This window comes from Pagrus major, chromosome 9 (assembly GCF_040436345.1).
Source record: "Pagrus major chromosome 9, Pma_NU_1.0".
Lineage (NCBI taxonomy): Eukaryota > Metazoa > Chordata > Actinopteri > Spariformes > Sparidae > Pagrus > Pagrus major.
The window spans coordinates 33,860,138-33,886,284 of NC_133223.1; the positions used below are offsets into that span (position 1 = coordinate 33,860,138).

The following is a 26,147-nucleotide window of genomic DNA, read 5'->3' on the forward strand; positions in this document are numbered from 1 at the left end:
TCAGCTAATTCAGACTCAGTTCAAGTGTTTGTTACAACACTCATCCAGTGTATCCACTTTGACTTTCACTCTTGATCTGGCTGTGGTAGTTTAGCTGGTGTTAACTTTGATTTTGCTCTTCAAAGATTTGTGAGCTGTTAATTTGCTAGGTTTAGCAGCTGGTTTAGCAAGGACTGAGAAGGATTATAAGATTATTTTCTTTGAATGCATGTCAGCAAGGTCAACCTCCTTGGAGCAACTACTTCTACCACTATAGAAGAAACATCAAAAAATTATAGATTTGAAATCTGAATGACAAATTGCAGCAGTATTTTGTTGCTCTCTGTTTCCCTGGACAGTAACAGTAGATTCACAACATGTTTCTTCATGTTGTGTAGTGTCTGAGTGTTTCTTATACCTCCTGAGCTCTGAGTGACAGGACAGGATGGGACAGGACCAGATGCTTCCCTTTAAGTATATGTGGGAAGGGGACAAGGTAGAGGTCTCATGTCCAGGACAACAACATATTAGTCCTGTAGTGTGCGTCAGAGAATAGCTAAAGGAAGAGGCCCACACTGAGGATTGACCAGTTCAGAGGTTCAAGATTGATTCGATGTATACATTTTCATCTAAGTATAGAGAGACTAACAGGTCAACTTTAGATAGCATCAATATAGTCACACACACACCTCCACGTACACATATTGTTATGCCCCTAGTAAATGTGTGCCTTTCTAGAACAACATAGTTCTGTCATTTGTTTATTTTCGTAACCATAGCAACAAAGTAGCAGCTACAGTTATGAGCAGTTACAGTTGTGTCAGCACAGTCATCAGCTCTTCAGTTAGCAGGCTATTTTTCCTCCCTCTTTGCTAAAGCAACGTCTGTGAGTATTATTCATCCAGCAACATAAAGCTATGAAGTAATTTGAGTTTATGCGAATATCGAGACTGCTGAGATGCCAATTCTGTTGCAAAGCTAAGCTAGCTCTATATTTTGCTGCCACTAGGATAGCTAAGCCATGCTATGTACCAAATACTGCTATGATGTTTGATTTGTTTAATAATACATACATTTTGTTGTATTGTGTTTCTAGTTTCACAAGATTCTCAGTAAACTTCATGGAAAGTAATCATCTTTGTCCTGGGGTTTCTGGGAGTGTTTAAACTGAAATGGAACCTTAGCCCATGACAGTGAAAAGACGGCAACACAGCTAACGGGGGACACAAGGATTGCCATTCTACGAAGCTACTCAGTATCAAAAGATAAGCGGCTAGCATTACAGCTTCAGATAGCTTCACGTTAGCTTTCTTCTCCTGATATTGAAACCACGCTGAGTCTCAGTAATGTCAAAACATAACAGCGCTAACAGAGTGAATGGAGGTAACCACTCTGAGTCTGCACGCTCAAGGAGCAGCCGCTCATCTGGTACATCGTCCAGCTCAAAGATTAGCATGGCCATCGCCATGGCAAAAGCAAAAGCTGAAGCAGCACAGGCTAGAGCGTCACATTCGAAAAAGGAAATTGAACTTAAAGTGGAGCAGGCACGTATCCAAGCCAGCCTCGATGCATTAAATGAAGAAAAAGAAAAAGATGCTGCTATAGCGGAGGCAAATACTCTCGTGGCCGGATTACAAGAAATGGGCTTTGAAGTACGCAGCGAGGCTAAAGACCCAGTCCCTCAGTTTATGAAAGACCAGCGCACCGGCGCCTATGTGTCAGCACAAGCCAGCCTACGCAGCAATAGTGCATCCGCCATAATGGAGAGCAAAGTTAACCATTCAACACCCCACCTACTCAATGTAAATCAGACCCAAGCTGCTGCTTCTGCTACCATTATGCCTCACCACTCTCCTCAGTCTCTTCAGTCAAGTGGAGCACCACTACAACAGAACTTCAAGCAACATTCCCCATCTCCTGCACACCTGCCTGTTCATGGGACACCTTATGGAGTTAACCATGACCATTCTACAACCACTCTAGACCTTGTGAAATATCTTGCCCGCAACCACCTGGTGACATCAGGTCTCACTATGTATGATGACCAGCCAATGAACTATTGGGCCTGGAAAACATCTTTCAAAAATGCCATCGCTGACTTAGACCTATCTGCTACAGAAGAACTAGACCTCCTAAACAAGTATCTGGGGAAAGAGTCAGCAGAACAAGTAAGAAGAGTAAAAACTGTAAACATCAGGAATCCGTCTACTGGATTGTGCATGGCATGGGAGCGTCTCGACGAAATATATGGCTCGCCAGAGGCCGTCGAACAAGCTCTGTTCAACAAGCTGGAAAGCTTTCCAAAAATCACAACGAAGGATCCGCAGAGACTCCGGGATCTAGCCGACCTGTTGTCAGAGCTACAAGCTGCCAAGGAAGATGGCTACCTCGCAGGCTTGTCATACTTGGATACCTCCAGAGGCATTAAGCCTATCATTGAGAAACTCCCATACAATATGCAAGAAAAGTGGCTATACCACGGGACAAGATACAAACACGAACATTTTGTCAGCTTCCCACCTTTCTCCGTGTTGGTAAACTTCATCAGCACAGAGGCAAAGGCTCGCACAGACCCAGGCTTTAGCCTCTTCATGCAAGTTCCAGCAGAGAGAAACAGCAAATGGGAGAGGCCCACAAAGACATCTGTATATGTTCACAAAACACAGGTCTCAGGTACAGCCAAGTTTGAGTCTAAAGAAGACAGAGAAAGAATTGACCCAAATAAACTTTGCCCCTTGCACCTAAAGCCCCACCCTCTGAGGAGATGCAGAGGTTTCCGTGAAAAGAGCATAGGTGATCGCAAACAGCTATTGAAAGAACACTACATCTGCTTTCGCTGTTGCTCCTCCACAGAACATCTTGCAAAGAACTGCACCGCTGAAGTAAAATGTACAGAGTGTGAGAGCACTGCCCATGTGACAGCACTTCACCCTAACCCACCTACCTGGAAATCTAAGTCGTCCCCTCCTACTTCAGAGGACAGCGGGGAGGAGGACAAAGCGGACAACCAGGAGGTCAAGTCGACATGTACACAAGTATGTGGAGAAGGTCTGAGCTCCAGAGCATGTGCTAAGATCTGCCTTGTCAGTGTGTTCCCAAACGGACGCAGAGAGGAGTCCAAAAGGATGTACGCTATACTGGATGAGCAGAGTAATCGATCCCTTGCACGGTCAGAGTTCTTCGATGCCTTTAAAATCTCTGGTTGCTCCTACTCATACACGCTCAAGACCTGTGCGGGATGTACAGAGACAGCGGGGAGGAGAGCCAGTGGTTACTCTGTGGAGCCAGTAGACAAGAAAATGAACATTCTTCTGCCTACACTCCTAGAGTGCAACCAAATTCCCAATGTCCGTGCTGAGATTCCTACCCCGGAGGCAGCCCACCATCATGATCACCTGAAACGCATTGCTGATAAAATACCACCTCTCGATCCGGATGCCAAGATACTCCTCCTTCTGGGCAGAGACATCTTACAGGTGCACAAGGTCCGAGATCAGATAAGTGGCCCAGGAGATGCACCGTTCGCGCAAAGGCTTGACCTAGGATGGGTCGTCATCGGTGATGTATGCCTTGGAGGCGCTCACAGACCACGAGAGGTGAGAAGTTACAAGACAGCCATCCTAGAGAACGGTCGTGCAAGCCATCTTCAGCCATGCAACAACGTGATCAGAGTGAAAGAGGTGTTCAGTCAAGCACCTAAACATCAGCACCATCTAGCACCAATCTCCACACACGGCGCAACGAAGCTCATAGGAGACAGCTTAGGGCAAACTGTATTTGCTCGTACTCCTGACGACCACAGACTCGCTCCATCAATGGAAGATCTGGAGTTTCTCCAGATAATGGAAGCAGAGTGCCACCAAGACATCTCCAAAAGTTGGGTCGCACCTTTACCTTTTCGGTCACCGAGACAGCAGCTGCCCAACAACAGGAAACAGGCTCTCAACCGCCTTGTCTCACTCCGGCGTTCATTGGAAAAACGACCGCAGATGAGAGCCCACTTCCTAGAGTTTATGGAGAAGATGCTCAAGAGAGCACACGCAGAAGCCGCCCCGCCAATGCAGCCCGGACAGGAGTGCTGGTATCTACCCCTGTTTGGCGTGTATCATCCCAGAAAGCCAGACAAGATCCGTGTGGTCTTCGACAGCAGTGCATCATATAGAGGAGTGTCGCTCAACGATGTTTTGCTGACTGGCCCCGACCTTAATAACAGCCTACTAGGTGTTCTCATGAGGTTCAGGAAGGAACAAGTGGCGATCACCGCTGACATCGAGCACATGTTCCACTGTTTTGTTGTGAAAGAGGACCACCGGGACTTTCTACGCTTCCTGTGGTATAGGAACAACGACCTGACCTCAGACATTGTGGACTACAGGATGCGAGTTCACCTTATTGGGAACAGTCCCTCACCTGCTGTTGCTGTGTATGGTCTGCGACGGGCAGCTAAGGAAGCAGAGGCCAACTACGGCAGCGACGCAAGAAGATTCGTCGACCGTGAGTTCTATGTTGACGATGCCTTAAAGTCCTTCAGTACTGAGGAAGAAGCCATCAGTGTCCTCAGGCGAGCGCAGCAGATGCTTGCAGCTTCCAACCTCAGATTACACAAAATTGCATCAAACCGACCTGCAGTGATAGAGACATTCCCTTCAGAAGATTGCTCCAAGGATGTCGACAGCCTAGATCTCTTCGTTGATGATCTGCCTATCCAACGTAGCCTTGGATTGTTCTGGAACATGCACATAGACACCTTCACGTTTCAGATTGAAGATGACCAGAAGCCGTTCACCCCGCAGAGGGGTACTCTCAACAGTGAATAGCCTCTACGACCCCCTAGGATTCCTCGCACCCATCACGGTTCATGGAAGACTTATACTCAGGGAACTCACCACGCAAGCAGAGGATTGGGACTCACCACTACCCAAAGACATGGAGATCGAGTGGACCAGATGGAAACAGTCACTCCAAGACCTAGAAGGGCTCCAAATACCACGCCCTTTTACGTCTCTCTCCACCTCAGGTGCGCTAAGGAGAGAACTCTGTGTCTTCGCAGATGCATCAATCAAAGCGATTGCAGCCGTGGCCTACATCAAGGTGACAAGCCACCAAGAACAGACTGAGGTTGGGTTTGTCTTTGGGAAGGCAAAGTTGGCCCCCCAGCCTGGCCTAACCATACCAAGACTTGAGCTCTGTGCATCTGTACTCGCTGTCGAGATTGCTGAGATGATTGCCACAGAGATGGATACAACATTCGACAAAATCACCTACTACACGGACAGCAAGGTTGTATTGGGATATATCCACAACCAGTCAAGGAGATTTTATGTCTACGTACATAATAGGGTCCAGCGAATCCGCCAGTCACCTTGTCCCGGCCAGTGGAAGTATGTCCCAACACACCTCAACCCAGCTGACATTGGATCAAGAACCGTGACACCAGCTCTCCTTAGCAGCACAACATGGCTCAAAGGACCAGTGTTTCTCCATGATGCATCTTTGCACCATTCTGAGCTTCAGGAGACTTACGATCTCATTGACCCTGACATCGATTCTGACGTGCGTCCCCAGGTGACGACAAGTTTCACACACGTTATCAGAGATGTGGTACACCCACAACGCTTTGAACGCTTCTCCAAGTTCAGCACTCTCCTCACAGCCATGGCACACCTGATCCACGTAGCTCGCTCCTTCACCCACTCCGTCCAGGATGAATGTAAGGGGTGGCACATCTGTCGTCCTACAGAGGAAGAGCTGCTAAAAGCCAAAGTGTGCATTGTGAAGAGTGTCCAGAATGAATGCTATGCAGAGGAACTCAAGTGCATTAACTCAGGATCCAACATCCCATCTTCCAGTAGCCTGTGGAAATTACACCCCACCATAGACCAAGATGGACTTCTTAGAGTAGGAGGCCGGATTGGACGGTCGAATCTAAGCATGAACGAGACTCACCCCATCATCATTCCTGGCCGGCATCATCTCGCAACCCTGCTTGTGTCCCACTTCCACGAAGCAGTGAAACACCAAGGAAGACATCTGACCGAAGGTGCCATTCGAGCTGCAGGGTTCTGGCTGGTGGGAGCCAAACGTTGTATCAGCAGTCTGCTTCACAGATGTATCACTTGTAGAAGACTGAGGGCAAAGACCGAACATCAACAGATGGCAGCTTTACCAGCGGAACGGCTACAAGTAGCACCTTCTTTCACCTACGTAGGCGTCGATGTTTTTGGACCATGGGACATCGTCTCACACCGCACAAGAGGAGGAGTCTCTAACTCAAAGCGATGGGCTGTGATGTTCTCATGCATGTGGTCAAGGGCAGTTCATATCGAGGTGATTGAAGCAATGAGTGCTAGCAGCTTTATCAATGCATTGAGAAGGTTCTTTGCAGTCAGGGGCCCGGCAAAGCAGATACGCTCTGACTGCGGAACTAATTTCATTGGCGCCTCCCGTGAGCTGGAGATGGACGAGACTAATCCAGGATTCAACAACATAGAAAAGTACCTGAGCACAGAGAGCTGCACCTGGGTGTTTAACCCACCCCACGCGTCTCACATGGGAGGCGCGTGGGAGCGTATGATTGGCATCGCCCGCCGTATTTTGGATTGCATGCTGCTTGAGCAGAGGAAATCTCGCCTGACACATGAGGTTCTTACCACACTCATGGCCGAGGTAGCTGCAATCATGAATGCCAGACCGCTCATCCCAGTGTCATCGGATCCAGAATCACCTTTCATCCTCACCCCAGCAATTCTCCTGACCCTCAAGACAAGCACTGCACCTCCTCCCCCGTCAAGCAGCTATGATGAAGTAGATCTCTTCAGAGAAGAGTGGAAACAAGTTCAAGGCTTGGCAGACGTGTTTTGGAGCAGGTGGAAACGTGAATACCTCAAAACACTGCAGCTTCGGCACAAGTGGCAAGGGAAACGGACGAGCCTCCAAGAAGGGGACATAGTTCTCTTGAAAGACAATCAGGCAAAGAGAAATGAGTGGCCTATGGGCATCATCAGAAAAAACTTTCCAGGAGAAGATGGATTGGTCCGGAAAGTCGAAGTGGAAGTCAACAAGGGTGGAACCAAAAAGACTTTCTGTCGTCCCATCACAGAAGTAGTTCTGCTTCTTTCTCCAAGGACTGATTCTGTTCATTAATGTGGGCTCTTTAAAGACCCCAAGCGGGGAGTGTTATGCCCCTAGAAAATGTGTGCCTTTCTAGAACAACATAGTTCTGTCATTTGTTTATTTTCGTAACCATAGCAACAAAGTAGCAGCTACAGTTATGAGCAGTTAAAGTTATGAGCAGTTACAGTTGTGTCAGCACAGTCATAAGCTCTTCAGTTAGCAGGCTATTTTTCCTCCCTCTTTGCTAAAGCAACGTCTGTGAGTATTATTCATCCAGCAACATAAAGCTATGAAGTAATTTGAGTTTATGTGAATATCGAGACTGCTGAGATGCCAATTCTGTTGCAAAGCTAAGCTAGCTCTATATTTTGCTGCCACTAGGATAGCTAAGCCATGCTATGTACCAAATACTGCTATGATGTTTGATTTGTTTAATAATACATACATTTTGTTGTATTGTGTTTCTAGTTTCACAAGATTCTCAGTAAACTTCATGGAAAGTAATCATCTTTGTCCTGGGGTTTCTGGGAGTGTTTAAACTGAAATGGAACCTTAGCCCATGACACATATTCCCTTGAGAGATATTCTCTAGAGGTGTTATGCAGACCTATTCTTTTCCCACAGGATAGAGGGGCTCTCAGTGTCCCAAAAGTAAACAATTAGAGGAAACAGGCGGGAATGAGCAAATGAACTCTAAAAAGGACCTGCACACCAGAGAACGGGGGTGATTTTGGTTGATCTCCTAAGACTGAGGGTCAGAGAGGAGTTCTGATAGAGCAGAGGGCAAAGCATTTTGGGCATCACTTTGCCGAGATTTGAGAATACCAGGGAGTGCACACTCTGGTTCGGACGCTGGCTTGAGATCTGTTTCAATAAAGATTGCTCTGTCAAATCTACCCAGCCTTGCCTCCGAAGAATTTCTTTTATCAACATACTACACGCCGACACCTTTTGAGGATGACAGCCCATACACTTCAGTTGTAAATAGAAAGGAGTAACAAATATATACATATACATATATATGTATATATGGTGGAGGAAATAATTATTTGATCCCTCCCTGATTTTGTAAGTTTGCCCACTGACAAAGAAATTAACGGTCTATACTTTTAATGGTAGGTTTATTTTAACAGTGAGAGACAGAATATCAAAAAGAAAATCCAGAAAATCCCATTTAAAAAAAAGATAAAAATTGATTTGCATTTTATTGAGTGAAATAAGTATTTGATCCCCTACCAACCATAAAGAATTCTGGCTCCCACAGATTAGTCCTCTCGCTGTAAGAAAGTACTCCCAATCTCAATCTCAATATTTGGCCTTTGGTTTGAACTCGTTACCTGTATAAAAGACACCTGTCCACAGAATCAATCAATCAGAACCCAACCTCTCCATCATGGGCAAGACCAAAGAGCTGTCTAAGGACATCAGGGACAAGATTGTAGACCTGCACAAGGCCGGAATGGGCTACAAGACCATTGGCAAGAAGCTGGGTGAGAAGGAGACAACTGTTGGTGCGATTATTCGATAATGGAAGAAACACAAAATGACCGTCAATCTCCCTCGGTCTGGGGCTCCACACAAGATCTCACCTCGTGGGGTATCAATGATCATGAGAAAGGTGAGGGATCAGCCCAGAACTACACGGGAGGAGCTTGTTAATGATCTCAAGGCAGCTGGGACCACAGTCACCAAGAAAACCATTGGTAACACACTACACCATAATGGATTAAAATCCTGCAGCGCCTGTAAGGTCCCCCTGCTCAAGAAGGCACATGTACAGGCCCGTCTGAAGTTTGCCAATGAACACCTGAATGATTCAGAGAATGATTGGGAGAAGGTGATGTGGTCAGATGAGACCAAAATCGAGCTCAATTCAACTCGCCGTGTTTGGAGGAAGAGCAATTCTGACTATGACCCCAAGAACACCATCCCCACCATCAAGCATGGAGGTGGAAGCATTATGCTTTGGGGGTGTTTCTCTGCTAAGGGGACAGGTCAACTTCACCACATCGAGGGAAAGATGGATGGGGCCTTGTACCGTGAAATCCTCGGTGACAACCTCCTTCTCTCAGCCAGGACACTTAAAATGGCAACAAAGGAGTGGCTAAAAAAAAAGCACATTAAGGTCACGGAGTGGCCTAGCCAGTCTAATCCTATAGAAAATCTGTGGAGGGGGCTGAAGCTTCGAGTAGCAACAGCCTCGAAACCTTAAGGATTTGGAGAGGATCTGCAAAGAGGAGTGGTCCGAAATTCCTCCTGAGATGTGTGCAAACCTGGTAATCAACTACAAGAAATGTCTGACCTCTGTACTTGCCAACAAGGGTTTCTCCACCAAGTACTAACTAATGTTTTGATAGGGGATCAAATACTTATTTCACTCAATAAAATGCAAATCAATTTTTATCTTTTATTTAATGTGATTTTCTGGATTTTCTTTTTGATTTTCTGTCTCTCACTTTTAAATAAACCTACCATCAAAATTATAGACCGTTCATTTCTTTGTCAGTGGGCGAACTTACAAAATCAGTGAGGGATCAAATAATTACTTCCTCCACTGTATATATATGTATACTCTGTATGATAACCTTTGTCAGTGTTCTTGTGTCGAGCTTCAACATTTTTAAAGAACAGTAAACGCTTCTTCGGGTCAGTTGACGTCTTGGTGATGCACTCTGTGGGTACTTGTATATCCCAATAAAACTTTTCTCTGAAGCTGAGTCGTATCTTATTTATAATGGAAGTCAAGTAGAAATCACTTCAAACCCACTTATTTTCAAACTCCTCTCCCTCCTTCATACGTTCACAAAGAAACTCCATTCAAACTTTGAAACGTTCACAAAGATTAGGACTTCATCACATCAAATCAACTTTTTCATATCATTCATACTTTTTGCACAGTCACAGTTCAAAGATTCATCATTTTGAACATTTTCAGATTTTTACATTGGTGTGTATGGGGCAGAATGTTGACAGAGTGGAGGAGCTGTCAGAAATTTAAAAACTTTGTCTTCAACTTGTCTTTCCACTCCCACATTCTTCACTCCACCCACATCATTTCTACATCACATCGAAGGGAAGTTTATGCAGATCGCACACAAATGCCTCTGAGAGCAGGAGGGCTTCCAGTTTTGGCTCAGTGGGCTTCAGAGCGACAGGAGTGGCAACCAACTAACTCCCATTTAACTGAGAGGACAAATTTCAGGAGTGAAGCTGAAACAGCCTCTTTTCTTAACTGATCCACTCGACACAGTTTTTACAAATCACACAAACATTTCACAGCTCACTAGGATCTTACATTTCTCTCAATATCACATTTAAGTGTCAGCAGCTACCGTCTTTCAGGAGAAGCCTGACTCTGAGAGGTGAACCTCAGCTGTTATTAATATTATCTCTTGGAAATGAACTGCAGCCTTTGATTACAGCTGGGGAAACACAGCTGAACTGATTTGTTAATAAATGCATTTTGACACACAAGGAACGGGACAATTAAGATTTTATCACAGATGAAAACACAATAAGTCGATGGTGGTGAAATTTTCACTATCAGGATAATAGTGAATCAAGATAATGGTGAATAGCTTCACATGACTGGCTTGAAAAAGCTGTGTATCTCGCTGACGTACAGTCCTGCATCAGTTTCCTGATTTATTTTGCCTGTCACAATGGCTGAAGGGTTGCACGTTGTGTCCCCACAAAAACAACTTATATCTGATTCCAAACAAAATATCCACAGGGAGATGAGGACCTTCTGGTTTCTGATTTGATTTTAGATTCTTTGTCTGTTTTTCACTAAACAAAGATGAGTCCTCTCTGTGATGCGATAACAAAATATGTTACTGAACAAAATGTCAAATTTAAGTGATTCCAGAATGTTTCAGTGCAATTTTAGTTTTTATTTTCAAGCTTCAAGAATATTTTGATTATTACCGTGATAATATTGTGAACTGCAATTATGTTGGACAGGATAATTGTTACATGAAATTTTCATATTGTCCCATGCCTAGTGTACACACACACACACACACACACACACACACACACACACACACACACACACACACACACACCACTTTCTTCACGTATGACTTAAAGTGCACATTTTTAGGACTGCATTCAATTAGTGAAGCAGTGTAGATGTTTCACAGCAGAATATCTCGACTTTAAGATCTTAATGTTTCCTATAATATTTAGTATCTTGTCCTGTAGTATTCTCTATAATATACAGACACAGAGGAGGTCAGCGTGAATCTGTAGTTGCAGGAGGAAACATTAGTTTATAACTAATACCTATAATGTAGTAAACAGATAAGATGTTTTGAGGTTTATTAACATTCAGTATTTGTTTTAACTTCTCCTATGAAGACTTTCTACTTGTGTTTGTCCACAGGAGGAACTCTGGTTGATAAGAACACATTAACACTTAGATCTGTTCACAGCTTCACTATAGTCTAATAAAACAGTTATTTTATACTAATTATGAGTGAAATTCATGATACAGAAGTCTTAGAAGTTTTAATCTGCACCAGCCCTGCTGAGTATGAACCCTGTGTAATCCCATCAGAGTTTACTACAAGACAACAGTCAGACTAATGTCCTCTGAGTTATCACCATTTGCATTTATCATCAGGCTGTAGCACCACCTACAGGTGGAGAACAGACGTGTGCATGTGTCTGCTGCATGTGAAGTTCACTTTATGTTAATGTGACATATCTAGTGACTGAATATGACACATAAGCAAAGAAGTCTGATTACATACATTTAATAAAACTTTGCCCTTTATGGTAATAATAAAGATTGTCAGTAATGCTGTGTATCCCTGTTTCCTTCAGACATCCTGTTTAATTTCACTTTAACTTGTTTCCATGAAGAAACTGTGTATTAATGTATAAATTGTTTCCTCATAACAGTAACACACAGTTTGAGAATAATCTAAAAAAACAACAAACCTGAAATTGAAGAAGCTTAAACAGTTTAGTCACTTGGTTCATGTGAGGACACTTTTCATTCTGAAAATGGACTAAAACCTTGAAATAATGTAGATGATGCTGACATGCTAATGTTTATGAATCAACAACATGTTACTGAATAATCTGAGGAGAAAGATCCTTACCAGCAGCTGTAGCCATCGTTTAGCTGTTGTAGATCTGCAGCCAACAGAAGGAACAGACTCTTTATATGAAGGATCCTCCCTTTTTCATGAACCACATGACTTATAAGAAATCCACCACCTTCTTGTCATTATGACTGTCATTTCGTTATACAACATATACATCACCTTAAACTTTGAACCTTCAAGTTCTCTTACTTTATATGGCAGCCACACATGCACACAGTGACTTTTTATAAGAAGCTGGTGGATTTCTTGTAAGTCATGTGGTTCACGAGAGAAGGAGGATCCTTAATATAAACCTATAAACCTAACCTAAGTTTACCAGAAGATATCGACACACTGGTAAGGATGTTTCTGCTTTTTATATTAAAAACAAATGCTTGTCATTTATAGACTTTAGATGTTGCTTCAACAGAGTATCAATACACTTAAAACTGAAACTTTGCAATTAATGTGAGTTTAAAAGTGAAGTTTGACAGGAAGGTTTTCAATATTGTCTTGAGGTTTTTTTCTCAATGTCTTTCTGTTTTATGTGAAGCACTTTGAATTAACTCAGTGTTGAAAGATGTTGTATGAATAAACCAATTTAAATTCCTGTTAATCTCAGTGTTGTTAAGTTCCCTCTACATAGACCCAGTGATAACATCGATGAAGAGCTCTGTAGGGCCCGTTTACATTGTTCACCACTGTCCCTCAGAGTCCTCCACTGTGACCGAGTGAACTAATGAAGATATTTAAACATCCATCACAGGTGTGGTACATGTTGTACATGATGTTCTTCATATCTTTCTGTCTACAGTTGCATTCATGGAGTCTTCTACTTCTGGTAAGCTGTTTATTTAACTGCAGCACACGGTCCAAAAATCCAAAATCTGAACATAAATGCAGACTTACAATGACGCTGATGTTTTGAATATTAAACATGCAATTTCTCTTCTTTTAGACAAATCATTAAATAAATCATAAATCTGCTTATTTTGTCGATAAAAGAAGCACAGACTGACTTCAGACACACTCGCTCTGAGCAGTAAATTATTATTGATCGTGGAACATAAATGAGCCATAAAAACATTTTCTATGATCCTATAACATCCCATTTCTATAAATGTCATGATGGCAACAAGAGGCTGTTGAAAGTGGAGGGCAGCATGTGGAGCAGTCTATCAGAGGAGGTGATCAGCTGTTCAAACTGCTTCAGAGACTTATTGGATCTTTAAATCTGGTTCTTTGATATCCAGGTCTGACCGAGGAAATAGACTTCAGACCTTTTTAATAAACTGACTTTACTCCCTCAGTTTGATGTACTGATGAGTTTGGTTTTACTTTAATGATAAACTGCCACCGTGATTATGAATTTCACCTGTGCTGTGGGCCGATATGATTTCTCTGTCCAGTCACACCCTGAGGAAGACGCAGTGTGGGTGGAAAACAGGTGGTGTTTTTCTCATTTGGGATTGTTACTCTGATATGCCCTAAATAATGTTTAATCAACATTAAAAAAATAACAGCTATCATTAAGGGAGGGGCTCGTTTAAAGCAGAAGGTGGGAGGATGTTGGAAAATGTCTCCAGGGAGGATCACTCCTGATACGTGGAGTGTCTTTTTTTCTGTTTGTTTGATTTTTGTAAAATGTGATGACAGTCAATGGACGCTGCTTTAGTTCCAGTCATAGAGATAGTTGTATTTTTGTATGACATCTGTCTAATAAATAATTAACTGCTCTGAGGCCGTAACTTCAGAAAGGTGGTAGTGTGGCATTATGATAATTACATCAGAGCAGCACATTATTACTTATCATGGAACATAAATATGCCATAAAAACACGTCAGATTACCCTATGACATTCACCATTTCTTAGCGTGGGTTGAAACCAGGTGGCGTTTTTCTCCTTTGTGATTTTTACTCTCATGCACCCTCAACAATAAAGACTTTAACAACATTGTTGGCTCAGGGCGAGTGTTCCTTCACTGAGTCTGTCTGCTTCCTTTATCAGTTTAACTTCAAGAGCACCTGGAGTTTACCAATTCCAACCTGAGAGCATCTGGTGTCTCCTTTCACTTTTCATTTGTTTCACATAATTAGTTTGTATTTAACGAATTTTCTCTTACTATCTCTGACACGATTTTCTCTTCAGTACTCAGTGAACCATGGAGGAATGTGTCCTGGGGGTGAGTTAACTGAAACATGTGTGGTGACACTTTAACAACACAAACACACACGAGTGTCGTCAGCAGAGTAAACTGGGTCCAGCTCAGTGTGACGTGGAAAACAGGCTGAATGCTTTATTAACTCAGACTCAACAGGTGTAGGTGAGCTTCAGTACTGACCAATCACAGGAGCTCCTCTAGTCGTCTTTAGAAACAGCAGACAGGTGAAACAGGAAGAGACGTTCTTCACCTCTGAGTCGATACAACTCAAACCAAACTTCAACCAGCTTTGTATCATTACAATGTTTGTAGTCTATGAACATGAAGATAAGATATTCATTTTTGTCACAGCAGCAAAGTGGATAGAGAGCATCAATTAAAACAGCAGTAATAAATAAGTAAAAAACATAGAAAATATGAGTTAAATAAAGCAGTAGAAACAATATAAACAATATAAATAAGAAACAAAAACTCCAGAAATATTTACACTATTGCACATTGAGATGACAGTGACACAGTTTGAAGTTGATTCAGTGTGTGTGTGTGTGTGTGTGTGTGTGTGTGTGTGTGGTCTACTGGGAGCAGCACTGGTTAACAGCAGCAGGGATCTGGTCCTGCTGCCTCCCGTCCTTCCTGGGAAATCTGCTCTTTCACTCACTGCACACGGTGATGCGGCTGACGGTTGCAGAAACATCAGAACTTTTGGCAGAGATGTGTATAACGTCTGCAGTGTAGAGGGTGCAGAGCCAACACAGTTCCCTGCTGGGCCTCCGTACTGCAGGCTACCATTTCCGACCCACAGCCTCACATACTGTGGTCGGTTGGTGAGGTAGTCCAGGATCCAGGATGATAGGTTGTGGTCCACCCCTGAGTGCTCCAGCTTGTCCCTCAGACACACAGGCTGTGTGGTATTGAAAGTAACCTCTCTTCATTCAGCCTGCACCCAGAGCTGCCCACTTTTTTACAGAATATATTTTTTATTAGAGCTGTTGTATCCATGAATCTGATAAAGTAAAATCTGGATACAGTGTTGGAGGTGGAGCCCAAATCATTCCACTGAAAGCTGCTCAGAGGCCATGAAGAAAAAAAGCTTGACTTCCTGTCTGTAAAGTTACCTGGATCTTCTGCACTGTGGAGCCCAAAGAGCGGAAACACTGGAGACTTCCTGTTCAGCCTCTGATTACTTCAGTAGAGATAAAATAATTTAATGTTGCAGCTTCTGGACTTTCCAAATGTTATCAGACTGATGGATCAAACTGTGAGAGTGAAACGAGTTTCGTGGAGGTTGTGACTCAAATAATTATCCAGGGTTTTACAGCAGCTTCTCTCACAATGTCAGCTCTGGAAAAAGTCTTTTGGACCTGTGTTTTGTGTATATTATATTTTATACTGTTCTATTTTAACACGTGAGTGATGTGTCTGTGGTTTTATGACAGATTAAACCAAACCAATGGGTCTAATGTTTGTTTTATTCAATAAAATCAATAAAAGAAATATATTGTAGTCTAAAATCAAATGTAATCTCTTCTGACAGAAACAAAGAGGTGGATCTTCAGTATGTGCAGGAGTATCAGACTGAAAGGGACGACATCAAACATCTCAGAATTCTTCTGCACGGACCTGTCGGAGCTGGAAAGTCCAGCTTCATTAACTCTGTCAGCAGCGTCCTACGAGGCAGAATGACTATTCCTGCTTTGGCCAGTAACACCACCTCTGACAGAAGTTTCACCACAAAGGTAAGAAAACTTTAGATTTCTTTGAATTATCGTCAGCAAAAGTAAGTTGGTTCATTTGTATTCATCTGCATCACATCAGAATTATTTATCTGTTAGTTTGTTGAATGAAGTTCTCAAACAGACATCAGGATCATCTTTACTGTCCAAGTTTGTGAACACAAACGAGGAATCTGACCCTGGTTTTTAATAACCTCTCTAACAAATTCAATAGTGCAATGGAATAAATATTAAATGGGTAATGTAATAGATGAGTTTATCATACATGAGGTGAGTTATGTACAATATACACATGAAGACACCTGTATACAGTAAATACAGTGTGCAGGATACATCTTCCACATCCTTTACAGGTGGAAGATACATATTGTATATGTTAGAGTCAGTGTGTGAGTCAAACTTTAAATGTATATAAGTAGATGTTTTGGTGTTAGAGGGTTTCTGACACTGTGCGACTGATTTTAATGTTTATCAGAGAGATGATCTGTGATACACTTATTGAATTTATCCCAAACTGAACCAGAATCTGAGACGAACATTAAAAACAACCAGGATTCATATCGATGTATTCAGGCACGTCATGAAACACACTACAGCACCACACGTCTGTCAATGACATCACTGTCACTAAAACAAGCATTTAACCAAGTGTTTGTGTGTCTGTTGCAGTATGAAACTCATAAAATCAGAAAAGGAAAAGGAAACCCACAGACATTTTATCCTTTCGTTTTCAATGACGTCATGGGTCTGGAGACAGGGTCTGGCTCTGGAGCTCATCCTGAAGACATCAAACTGGCCATGAAGGGACATGTGAGGGAGAAATACAAGGTACAACATCACATTAATACACTTTTGATACTATCAGCAATATCAAATATATTGTGATGGAAACATACTGTCACCTGGAATATGTTCACTGTCAACATAATAATTAAATATTATTAACTAAAACTTTAAGAAAATGTGTTGGAATGAATAAATGTGATTTGTATTATAGGTCTGCTGAGTCAAAAATATACATACAGCAAGTTGAACAATCAATGTTGGTGATGTAGAAAGTTGTGTCATACAGCATGAAGCACGGCCTCAACTTCTTATAGATAGATAGATAGATAGATAGATAGAGAGATAGATAGATAGATAGATAGATAGATAGATAGATAGATAGATAGATAGATAGATAGATAGATAGATAGAGTGATAGATAGATAGAGTGATAGATAGATAGAGTGATAGAGTGATTGATAGATAGATAGTGTGATGAGTGATTCTGATTGAGAACAGCTCAGGACGTTTCTGGGCCCATTTAAACTGGGCTTGTTTGATACACCCATTAGCCACAAACACTACAATGGGAAAGTCTACAGAGCTGTATGTATATGACTGACCCAGCAGACGGGGTGGGTCACATAAGAATCACAATTCTCATCTCCCACCATTCAGAATGTATTCAGAAATGTCAAAATTAGATTTTCTAAATGTTAATTATTAGCGTGATGTCGACAGAAGGAAAAAGGGTGGAGCTGAACTGCAGGGTAGTGCAGCACCCGGACCATTTACAGCGTGCACACGCTAGTTACCTGTTTCAAACAAGGCAGTGGCTGCAAGTGTTTCTTTTATTCAATAATTGGATAATTACACTAACAAGAGAAACATTTATCAGGCCACATGTTTGCGAACACTTTTTATGCTGTCATGAGACGTTCCAATGTTACGCTAACGGAGCGGAGCAATGGTCAGCAGGAACAAGACCAGCTCAGCAGAGAGGCTGCTGTCACTGCTGGATTATAACATTAATACCACAGCAGAGCACACCCCTTTATTTTGTCATCCACATACACACATATATACATGCTTTCAAATTAATCAATTCATTAATTCATGCTGTTAACTTTTTAAAAATAAAAAGGCTGCAGATCTTAATTTCCAGTTGTGTCTCATATTGTATTTCAGCAGATGAAGAACACCAACTAATGGTTAACACACAGTAAACTGGAGCAAAACATGTACACTCGTTCACATGTGCGCTCACGAAATGACACTTGAGTTTTCCAGCAGCAACCTCAGCCACAGACCAGACAATATATAGTTAAGATGGACCTCACAGGTGCTCATCATTTTAAAACAAGACAATGATAATGTGGTCTCTTAGTTCACTGTGTCCTTTTAATGCGTCAGACAGGCAGGACGCGTACGTAGCAACATCATTGGTGGTCACAGTCTTTTGGGCCCTGTTCTCTCTCTATATATTGACCAATCAGTGGTCTGCAGGATTGGTCTCAACAGACGGGTAACAAAAACAGACCGGTACAAGTCGTCCATGTTTGACTAATGTGTCTACAACTAAAAACATGTCCATGGACATTAGTAAGAATCCTGCAGTCATCTCTCCTTTGGTGATTAATGACACACTGTTGAGTTGGTGCAGCAGTACACATACTGTTTGTATTCACGTGTCATAATTGTGTTTTAAATTGTCTTCCAGTTCAGTCCTGCATCTTCACTGTCCAGTGATGATCCAGGCTACAACCCAGAACCGTCTGCAGATGACAAAGTTCATGTTCTGGTTTGTGTGATTTCTGCCAACTCAGCAGAAACTAAGAACCCAGTTCTGCAGAAGATGGCAGCCATCAGAGAGGCAGCCAGTAACCTGGGTAAGACTATGATTATATAAATATAATAACTGAGGGATTTAGTCAAATCTGTTCAGTCAACATTTAGGAAAATCTTCAATTTACTATGATACCAACAGTTTAACAAACACATGAGGTCACCTTCCATACACAGTATCTTAACTTCATGTCAGCTCTGGGTCGTCAGGCACCAGCCCTTCTTCATTTCATTACACAAGTCATTTTATGAACAACTTGTCAGAGTTGGACAGAGTCCTTAATACATAGATGACCAAACATGGTATTTAATACATTTCTGCTTTATGATTGTATTGTTATAGAGTTGCGATCAAAACTAAAAAGGCATTTCCTGAAACAAAACCACAGACGGACACAAACACAGTATATTTTTAATCACTTTTTCCAGCCACTAATACTGTATTCAACATTTATCTGCTCATTCATTCTTTGAGCCGGAAACTCTTTTCAAAATATTATCATTTTCTCATCTTTGATGCATTATGACATTCATTTAAGTTGTCAGTCCCATTCTGTCATGAATTCATGAAAGTCATTTCAGTTTCATTTCAGTGTTTTCTAGGTGTTTGTGTTGTCTTTTGCTCTTCTTCTGGTGTTGTTTCCCTTCTGTTCTCTGGTGCTTCCCTCCACACCTGCACTGCGTCTCCTTCATTAGCCCTTCCCTGTTTCTACTGTTGTATCCATTCATTACCCTCACCTGTGTTTCTCAGCCTCACTCCACCTGCTTCTCACCCCCTTGTCCAGTCTTTTGTTCAGTCATTGTCAAGTCATCTGTTGAGTTTCTCTCGTCTTGCTGTCGTGTTGTTGCCTTAATCCTGACTAAAACATCATCCAGTGATCTTCCTGCCTGCTGTCTACTGCACCTGGGTCCAACCTCTCTGCTTCAGTGTGACACATTCATAGTAACTGACTGTTTCCACGTTTTACAAGTCTTCAAACACCTTCAACTACTTTTCCATACAAGCTGGTAGAGCAGGCGTCCCATGACCAGAGGCCTTGTCCTGCCTGCAGTGGCCCAGGGTTTGAGTCGGACCTGCTGCATGTCATCCCACCTCCCTTCATCCTGTTTCCTGTCAGTTTCAGTCTTAATGCTGTCCCATCCATAAAGCCATGAAAAGGCCAAAAAAATTACATTTACAAACTGATTTTAGTTATCTTTATCCTGTTAGCTTTGATTTGGGTTTGATGAGTCAGATTTAAATCTGATATCTGAAGTTTTGAGGTTGACTGAAGTCAGACTTTTGACTTGAAGTCGAGCTTTTCCGTCTCTTCTTTCTGGAACAGCTCCGGGATGTTTAGTTGTTTGAGTTTGTTGGATTTTATCAACAGAAACTTAATAAAAGGATGAGCTGGTCGACTGAGTGTGTTTCTGTCTGAAGGGATTCCCCAAATGGCGATAATCACCAACATCGATGGAGCCTGTGGTGAAACTGAGAAGGACCTGAAGAATGTGTACAAGAGCAAACACGTGAAGAAGAAGGTCAGTGTGTTTCATTCAGTCTGAACAGAACTCATGGGGTTTCACTTTATGGTCCAAATATTGTCAAAGGTTACGTGAGTACAAAAACCTGTTGAGGTCAAAACGTCACGTTGATTTATCAACTGAAATGTTTCTTTAACACTCAGATGAATGACTTCAGTGCAGCAGTGGGGATCCCGATGAACTGCATCTTTCCTGTGAAGAACTACAGCGAAGAAATCGACATCAATGATGATGTTGACAGTCTGATTCTGAGCGCACTGAGACGTATGATCGACTTTGGAGACGACTTCATCAACAAAATATGATCAGCAGGAGGCCATATTTGAATCCACCCACATGTTTTAAAGGGTTGGAGTTCAAAGCAAAATGATAGTTTATCATAACCTGGGTTTTATCTCTATAGCTCAGGTTTATTAGGTGGATTAAAGCTTAGCTTCACCAACTACATCAGTAAAATCCTGCTTTTACATTAATGCACGAGTGACAATATCCTAATGAATCAGAATAGTACAACAGTCAGTTATTGCAGAATACTTTTAATTCTTTAACTATATTTTCCTGATTATACTTGCACGCTTTTACTGAAGTAACATTTTCAGTAATGGGACTTTAATTTCTGGTGTAAGTTTGTCATATTAATGAGAACATAAACTAAAATATTTGGGCATTTTAGAGGAGAAGTAAATGATCTATTAAGTAATAATGATTCGCTCATTGTATTTCACACTTGTAATCTGCTACTAAAACGTAACATTGCATACTACTGGAAAAAGTTCAATAAATCAGATGCTTTTGTCTTTTCTTGTGGCAGCTGTGAGAATTATTTCCAACAGGTGGATTCAGGCAACAGGACCAGTGTTTCCACATTCATACGTGTCACACCACTGGATGATATTCTCTCTTGACCTTTCAAAACATTTGCGTACTGGAAGCCTTTAACCTGTGTAACTTACTGTCTGTGTTCAATATCTAATAACTACGTTCTAGGCTTAAACACAGCAGAAACTTCAGTGTGACGGGCGTTGTCTGAAACTAAAGCCCTATTCAGACACTTCGAGACTTCGCAGTCGCACTGCAACAAAGGCTCGCCTCTACGCCACACTCAAGGATCAGAGGGGGAACGAACTGTCCCCCCCTCTGTAACTTTCACACAGACGGTGACGGCGCAATATTCCCGCCTTGAAAAGGCAGCGTGAAAGGGACTTAAGCTTTTTCCCCTCGCTGCCCCTGCAGCACAACACCAAATATTTCTACAGGCCACTGATTAATGTAGTCTGCCACTTCTGACATGTAGGACACTGATTCAGTAGAACCTGACAGTTTGAAATATATCATGTAAACTCGATCCCTGACAACTCTTCACACAGTAAATGTGTTTAAAAAGATTTATTTCTATAAGAGAATCTATCAACCACGATGGAACCTGCCACACTAACATTCATCCTGTATTTGACAGTTTCCAGTTTCAGGAGTTTTGTTCAACAACTATATTTTACATACCTATAATCTGACTGTTAACATTACACACATTCACACATACATAGCTCAACATACCTGTATCAGTGTTTCCCCTAAATGTTTTTGTAGCAGTGGTGCTCTGAGTTGGTAACCTAGCAACACTAGGGGGGCCCGGGGGCTTGCCCCCCTGGAAGAAAATTTTGAAAAATTACCCTTTAAATGATGACTACTGGTGAGATTTTTGAAAACATTTTTGACAGATTGAGACTTACAAAATGAGTCTCATCCTTACAAGAGTAACGTTTTGCCTAGGAGTGTGGACAGCAGGTCTGAGGGGGCTTCAGACGGCTCTGTCAAGTTTACTTAGCTAGCTGCTAGCAACTTTTAATGCAAGCTAGTGTAGCAGCTTTAATGTGGTTGCTTATAAACTGAAGAACACCAGTCAGACCAGGAATCAGGATCTGCACATTTATTCCCTATAAGGGCAGCGAGGGAAACAGTCAGGACACACAGGCTGTCAGACGCTCTCGGTCTCCTGCAGCAGGTCGTTAAATATGCAAATGAGGGTAAAATCTCTGTCAAATTTAACAAAACAAACGTAAATATTCAGCAGTGTGTTAGCAATGATATTGTTACGTTTATATATAGTTTAAGACAAAATAACTTATGCTAACTTAACCAACAGACAGAGAAACTTACAACACATCTTACCAGCACAAAAGCTTCCCAAGTTTTGTCGGGAAGGTAAAGCTACGTCACTATAGCGTCTTCGTGTACCGTTAATTAAAGTCCCCCCCCGCTACAACAGGTGACACGGAACTATGAAAACAAGTATTCAAAATAACGCTGGTGATACAAAAATGTGGACATTGTGGCAGAGAATATTACACACAGGTTTTGAGAATGTTCACCAAAATAAAAAATTAGAAATAAAATAAAATGATAATATGTGCAACATATTGACACAGCTACACTAGCAACTGGTCTAATGAATGTAACGTTAATCCAACAAGCGCAGTAATTCACTCACGACATGGGGTAAACAGTAAAATCAGAGACGGTTTATAAAGGATCTAAAGGATATTTGGTACTTGTTTTTATTTTAGCCTAACTATACAAATGTTGTTGTCCGCATCACATCTGGCTTCGATGAGTCGCCTGTTGCAGCCTTTGAATAGGATGACAAGGATTCAGTCACTCAACTTAAACGGCGACTTGTAGAAATGATACAAATAGCAGTAATGACAATAATAATCGATTTCAAGATAACTTTAGTAGGATTTAGTGCTTTCACTGTGTGCAACTTAAATTCGCCATTCGCCCGTGATATTAAACCTACAAAAATCATGTCTTTTTTTTTTTGCAGTGGCGGCGCTGAAAATTCAGCAGCCGCGGCGTGCTGCTGCAGAATGCATATAGGGGAAACACTGCTGTATTCTTTCTGGTGCTTAGTGTCCTTTTAGACAGCGATGTGGCAACAGTCCTTCTCCCAACAAAGCTGTCTGTCTGACATCCAACCTCTCTGGTGACCTTCTGCATCATGTCACACTGGCACTCTGTCTCCGGTGGTTGGAAGGTTGAAATTACTTGTCTGATGAGTCAAACATACTGATGCATATGAGTAAAAGACTGGACCTTCTAAACAGTAACACCGTGACAAAACTGGATACCAAAGTGTGGACCACAAACTTTACAATTACACATAACCACCCTCCCTTTTCTATTGTGGGGTATAAAAACAGCTGAGGAGTAGTTTTGACGTGACTGTAACATGTATACTGCATACTTTAAATTACATGACAACTCAAAGACAAAGTTGAATCGCCTCTGTTGTGACTTCAGGGCAGCCAGGTTTTACACTCTGTGCCAGGGAAGAAATAAATCGCTCTACACAGGGGCTCTCCATTGTTAAACAAGTTGTCCAACAACAATCAGTGTGGTTGGCTATGGTTTTGCTTTGGCAGACACTCTGTAGTGTAGCTTGGGGGAAGTACACTAGCCTAACCAAGCTGTGTTATGGCCTACACTATAGGGGGTAGCTCCCTGTGGAGGAGGGGTGGCTCTGGCACAATCTAGTGGCTCTGGGCATACAGATTGGGGCCAAAAAAGATAAACACAGTTTACAAGTGTAACTTTGCTTACCAAACTTTCAACAGGCACTAACTGGAATGCAGGGCAATAACATTCAGAGGATTGTCTTTTAAAGTTGACTTGGGCTGAAACACGTGGTAGAAACAGCTAAAATACAAAACTTCTTTGTATCACAGGGCCGGTGGCACGCTGTGATTAACACGAGGAACACATAAATTGTCATCAAATTCTGACAGCTTGACTACAATGCAACAAATACAGGATATTCAAATACTGAACTGAAATTCTTACAGTTTCTACAAAGCACTTTCAACTTGAATCGATAGCGGCAATAGCAAATGGCTCAAAGTGGCAGTTAATAACCTAAAAGATTTTGGTTAATCACATTGGTTATAAAATTGATTGATAAATCAATTCTCACCACACTGCAATTGTTTGTAAGTACAAATCAACGTCTACTCCTGTAGTAGACTAGTGGGGTTAAATGTAAAGACTTTTGGCTAAAAGGTTTGAGATGTGAATCTCAAATTTTAGCACTGTCCAACTTATGCTGAAATTAATATTGCACATTATGAATGATTGCCAATAGTACACTTCCTCACACGGGGCACCATTTATGTTGTGCTCACTTCACACGGGGCACCATTATGTAGTGCGCCATGCAACAGTGACAGCGAGTTTTGGGTTAAATTTGGCTATCAATATAAATTAATGATTATCAGGGATAATTATTAATTATGATAAATAATAAGATCCAATTTACATTAGATCACCTTGGGGCACCACCCTTGAAGAAGGGAAAAGAGCCAATTCACCAAATCAGTCTCAGAAAAGGTACTAAACTGTTTGTAACTCTGATTAATTATTAACTTAATAACTACAACCAATATTACCATAAAAGGTTGTAATGGTTGAAGGATCTTGGAGTTCTTGACAGAGTCGAGGTTGGCAACATTCACTCTTGTACAATATTAAATAGGCAGAATGAAAGTTCAAAAGGCTTTTATTTACACAAAGATGAAAACACACTAACTAACATGTACTATATACAGATGTGTGTGTGTGTATGTGTGTGTGTGTGTGTGTGTGTGTGTGTGTGTGTGTGTCTGGCAAAACAAAGAAACAATGGTGGTCACCGATATCACATATGCATTACATCAACCAGAGTTTAAAGTCCTGTGCTTAGCCGCGCTATGCTATGCTATCCAAGCCCAGTTCAACGTTATCAGTCTTTGAAGAAAAGGTGCTGGTGGTTGCAGGAGAACGTTGGGATTCCCATGTTGAATACTGTTCTTGCTGTGCAAGGACGGATGAAAGTCGGCAGAGGAGGAAACGGTTCGCTCCTTTCCTTTGCAGGGATAGCAGCTCGGTGCTAACTTGCTTGGTGTTCCTCAGATTGTGAAGTTAGCTGGCAAGCTTTGTGTTGCAGCTGCTGGTGCCAACTGATCAGGAATACTGGCAGGACCTCGTGTCACTGCAGTGAGGAGAAGTTCTTTGGGCCTGCTGCAAATGCAGCTTGCAGCTCTCCGCAGCTGTTAGGCCCAGAAGAAGAGATCTTGAGGGCAGGCAGCCCCGTGAGGGGGAGATGGAGAGGATCCCTTGAGGATAAGAAGTCGAAGGAGTGGAGGCCGTTAGAGTAAGAGAGAGAGAACAAGGAAGCCGCTGGAGTTTTGACTATCTGATCAGAGGGGGGTCTGTCACCCTGACCAATAGTAGCTCAAAGCTGAATTTTGCACCTAGGTGTGAAGAATGGGGAATTCTGGGACACTGAGTTCGGTTCAGAGTCCATTTTGAAATCCACAATGAATGACTTCATCTGTGGGTCCCAACACCTCCTTTCTCTCAATTTACAGGAGTAAAAATGTGTGAAACACAGTGTGGATAAGGAATATTATTCCAAACTTTGCAACTCTTCATGCAAGTGCATGTCTCATCCAGACTGAGGGTGAGGCCCTGGGATCACAGCCACCCTGTAGTTTTTGCTGCATTGAGTAAAATTTGGCGTCATAAGAAGTTTAATTTTGAACCACAATAAGTTCTTTAAAGTATAATAAAAATAAATATCTGTGAAGTCACTATCTATTGCTGAATGAGGTAACACAATGATGATTGGGCCTGTGGCCATCTGATGAAAGCCCTTGCATTTGCTGTAATCCAAAGATGAACACTGGGTGTCGGTGGCGACTTTCCCAGAAAATATCACAAGCGGCGCAGAGTTAGTGACACGTTCACCCAGCTGTGGTCGGTCGGCCAGAGAGAGAAGGTGGTTCGCACGCGACATAACAGTGTTGTTTGTCCTGGTCTCTGCTGGTGTTGGGAGTAAACAGCTGACGTTACTGTTAAAGGTCATGGCTGAACAAACAAAGAAAAGACCGATAACA

General features: G+C 42.1%; 1 protein-coding gene across 1 annotated transcript in view; it reads left to right on the top strand.

The window, feature by feature from the left end:
* LOC141002176 (interferon-induced protein 44-like) overlaps positions 1-21,018 on the top strand; it is a 40,030-nt gene extending 19,012 nt beyond the window's left edge. The window contains exons 2-8 of the mRNA XM_073473379.1: positions 13,003-13,029; positions 14,338-14,371; positions 15,885-16,086; positions 16,753-16,911; positions 18,569-18,737; positions 20,114-20,214; positions 20,361-21,018. Of these exons, the coding sequence (XP_073329480.1) occupies positions 13,011-13,029; positions 14,338-14,371; positions 15,885-16,086; positions 16,753-16,911; positions 18,569-18,737; positions 20,114-20,214; positions 20,361-20,522 (846 nt within the window). The 5' untranslated portion in view covers positions 13,003-13,010 and the 3' untranslated portion in view covers positions 20,523-21,018. The remainder of the gene's footprint in view (positions 1-13,002; positions 13,030-14,337; positions 14,372-15,884; positions 16,087-16,752; positions 16,912-18,568; positions 18,738-20,113; positions 20,215-20,360) is intronic.
* The last annotated feature ends 5,129 nt before the right edge of the window (positions 21,019-26,147 follow it).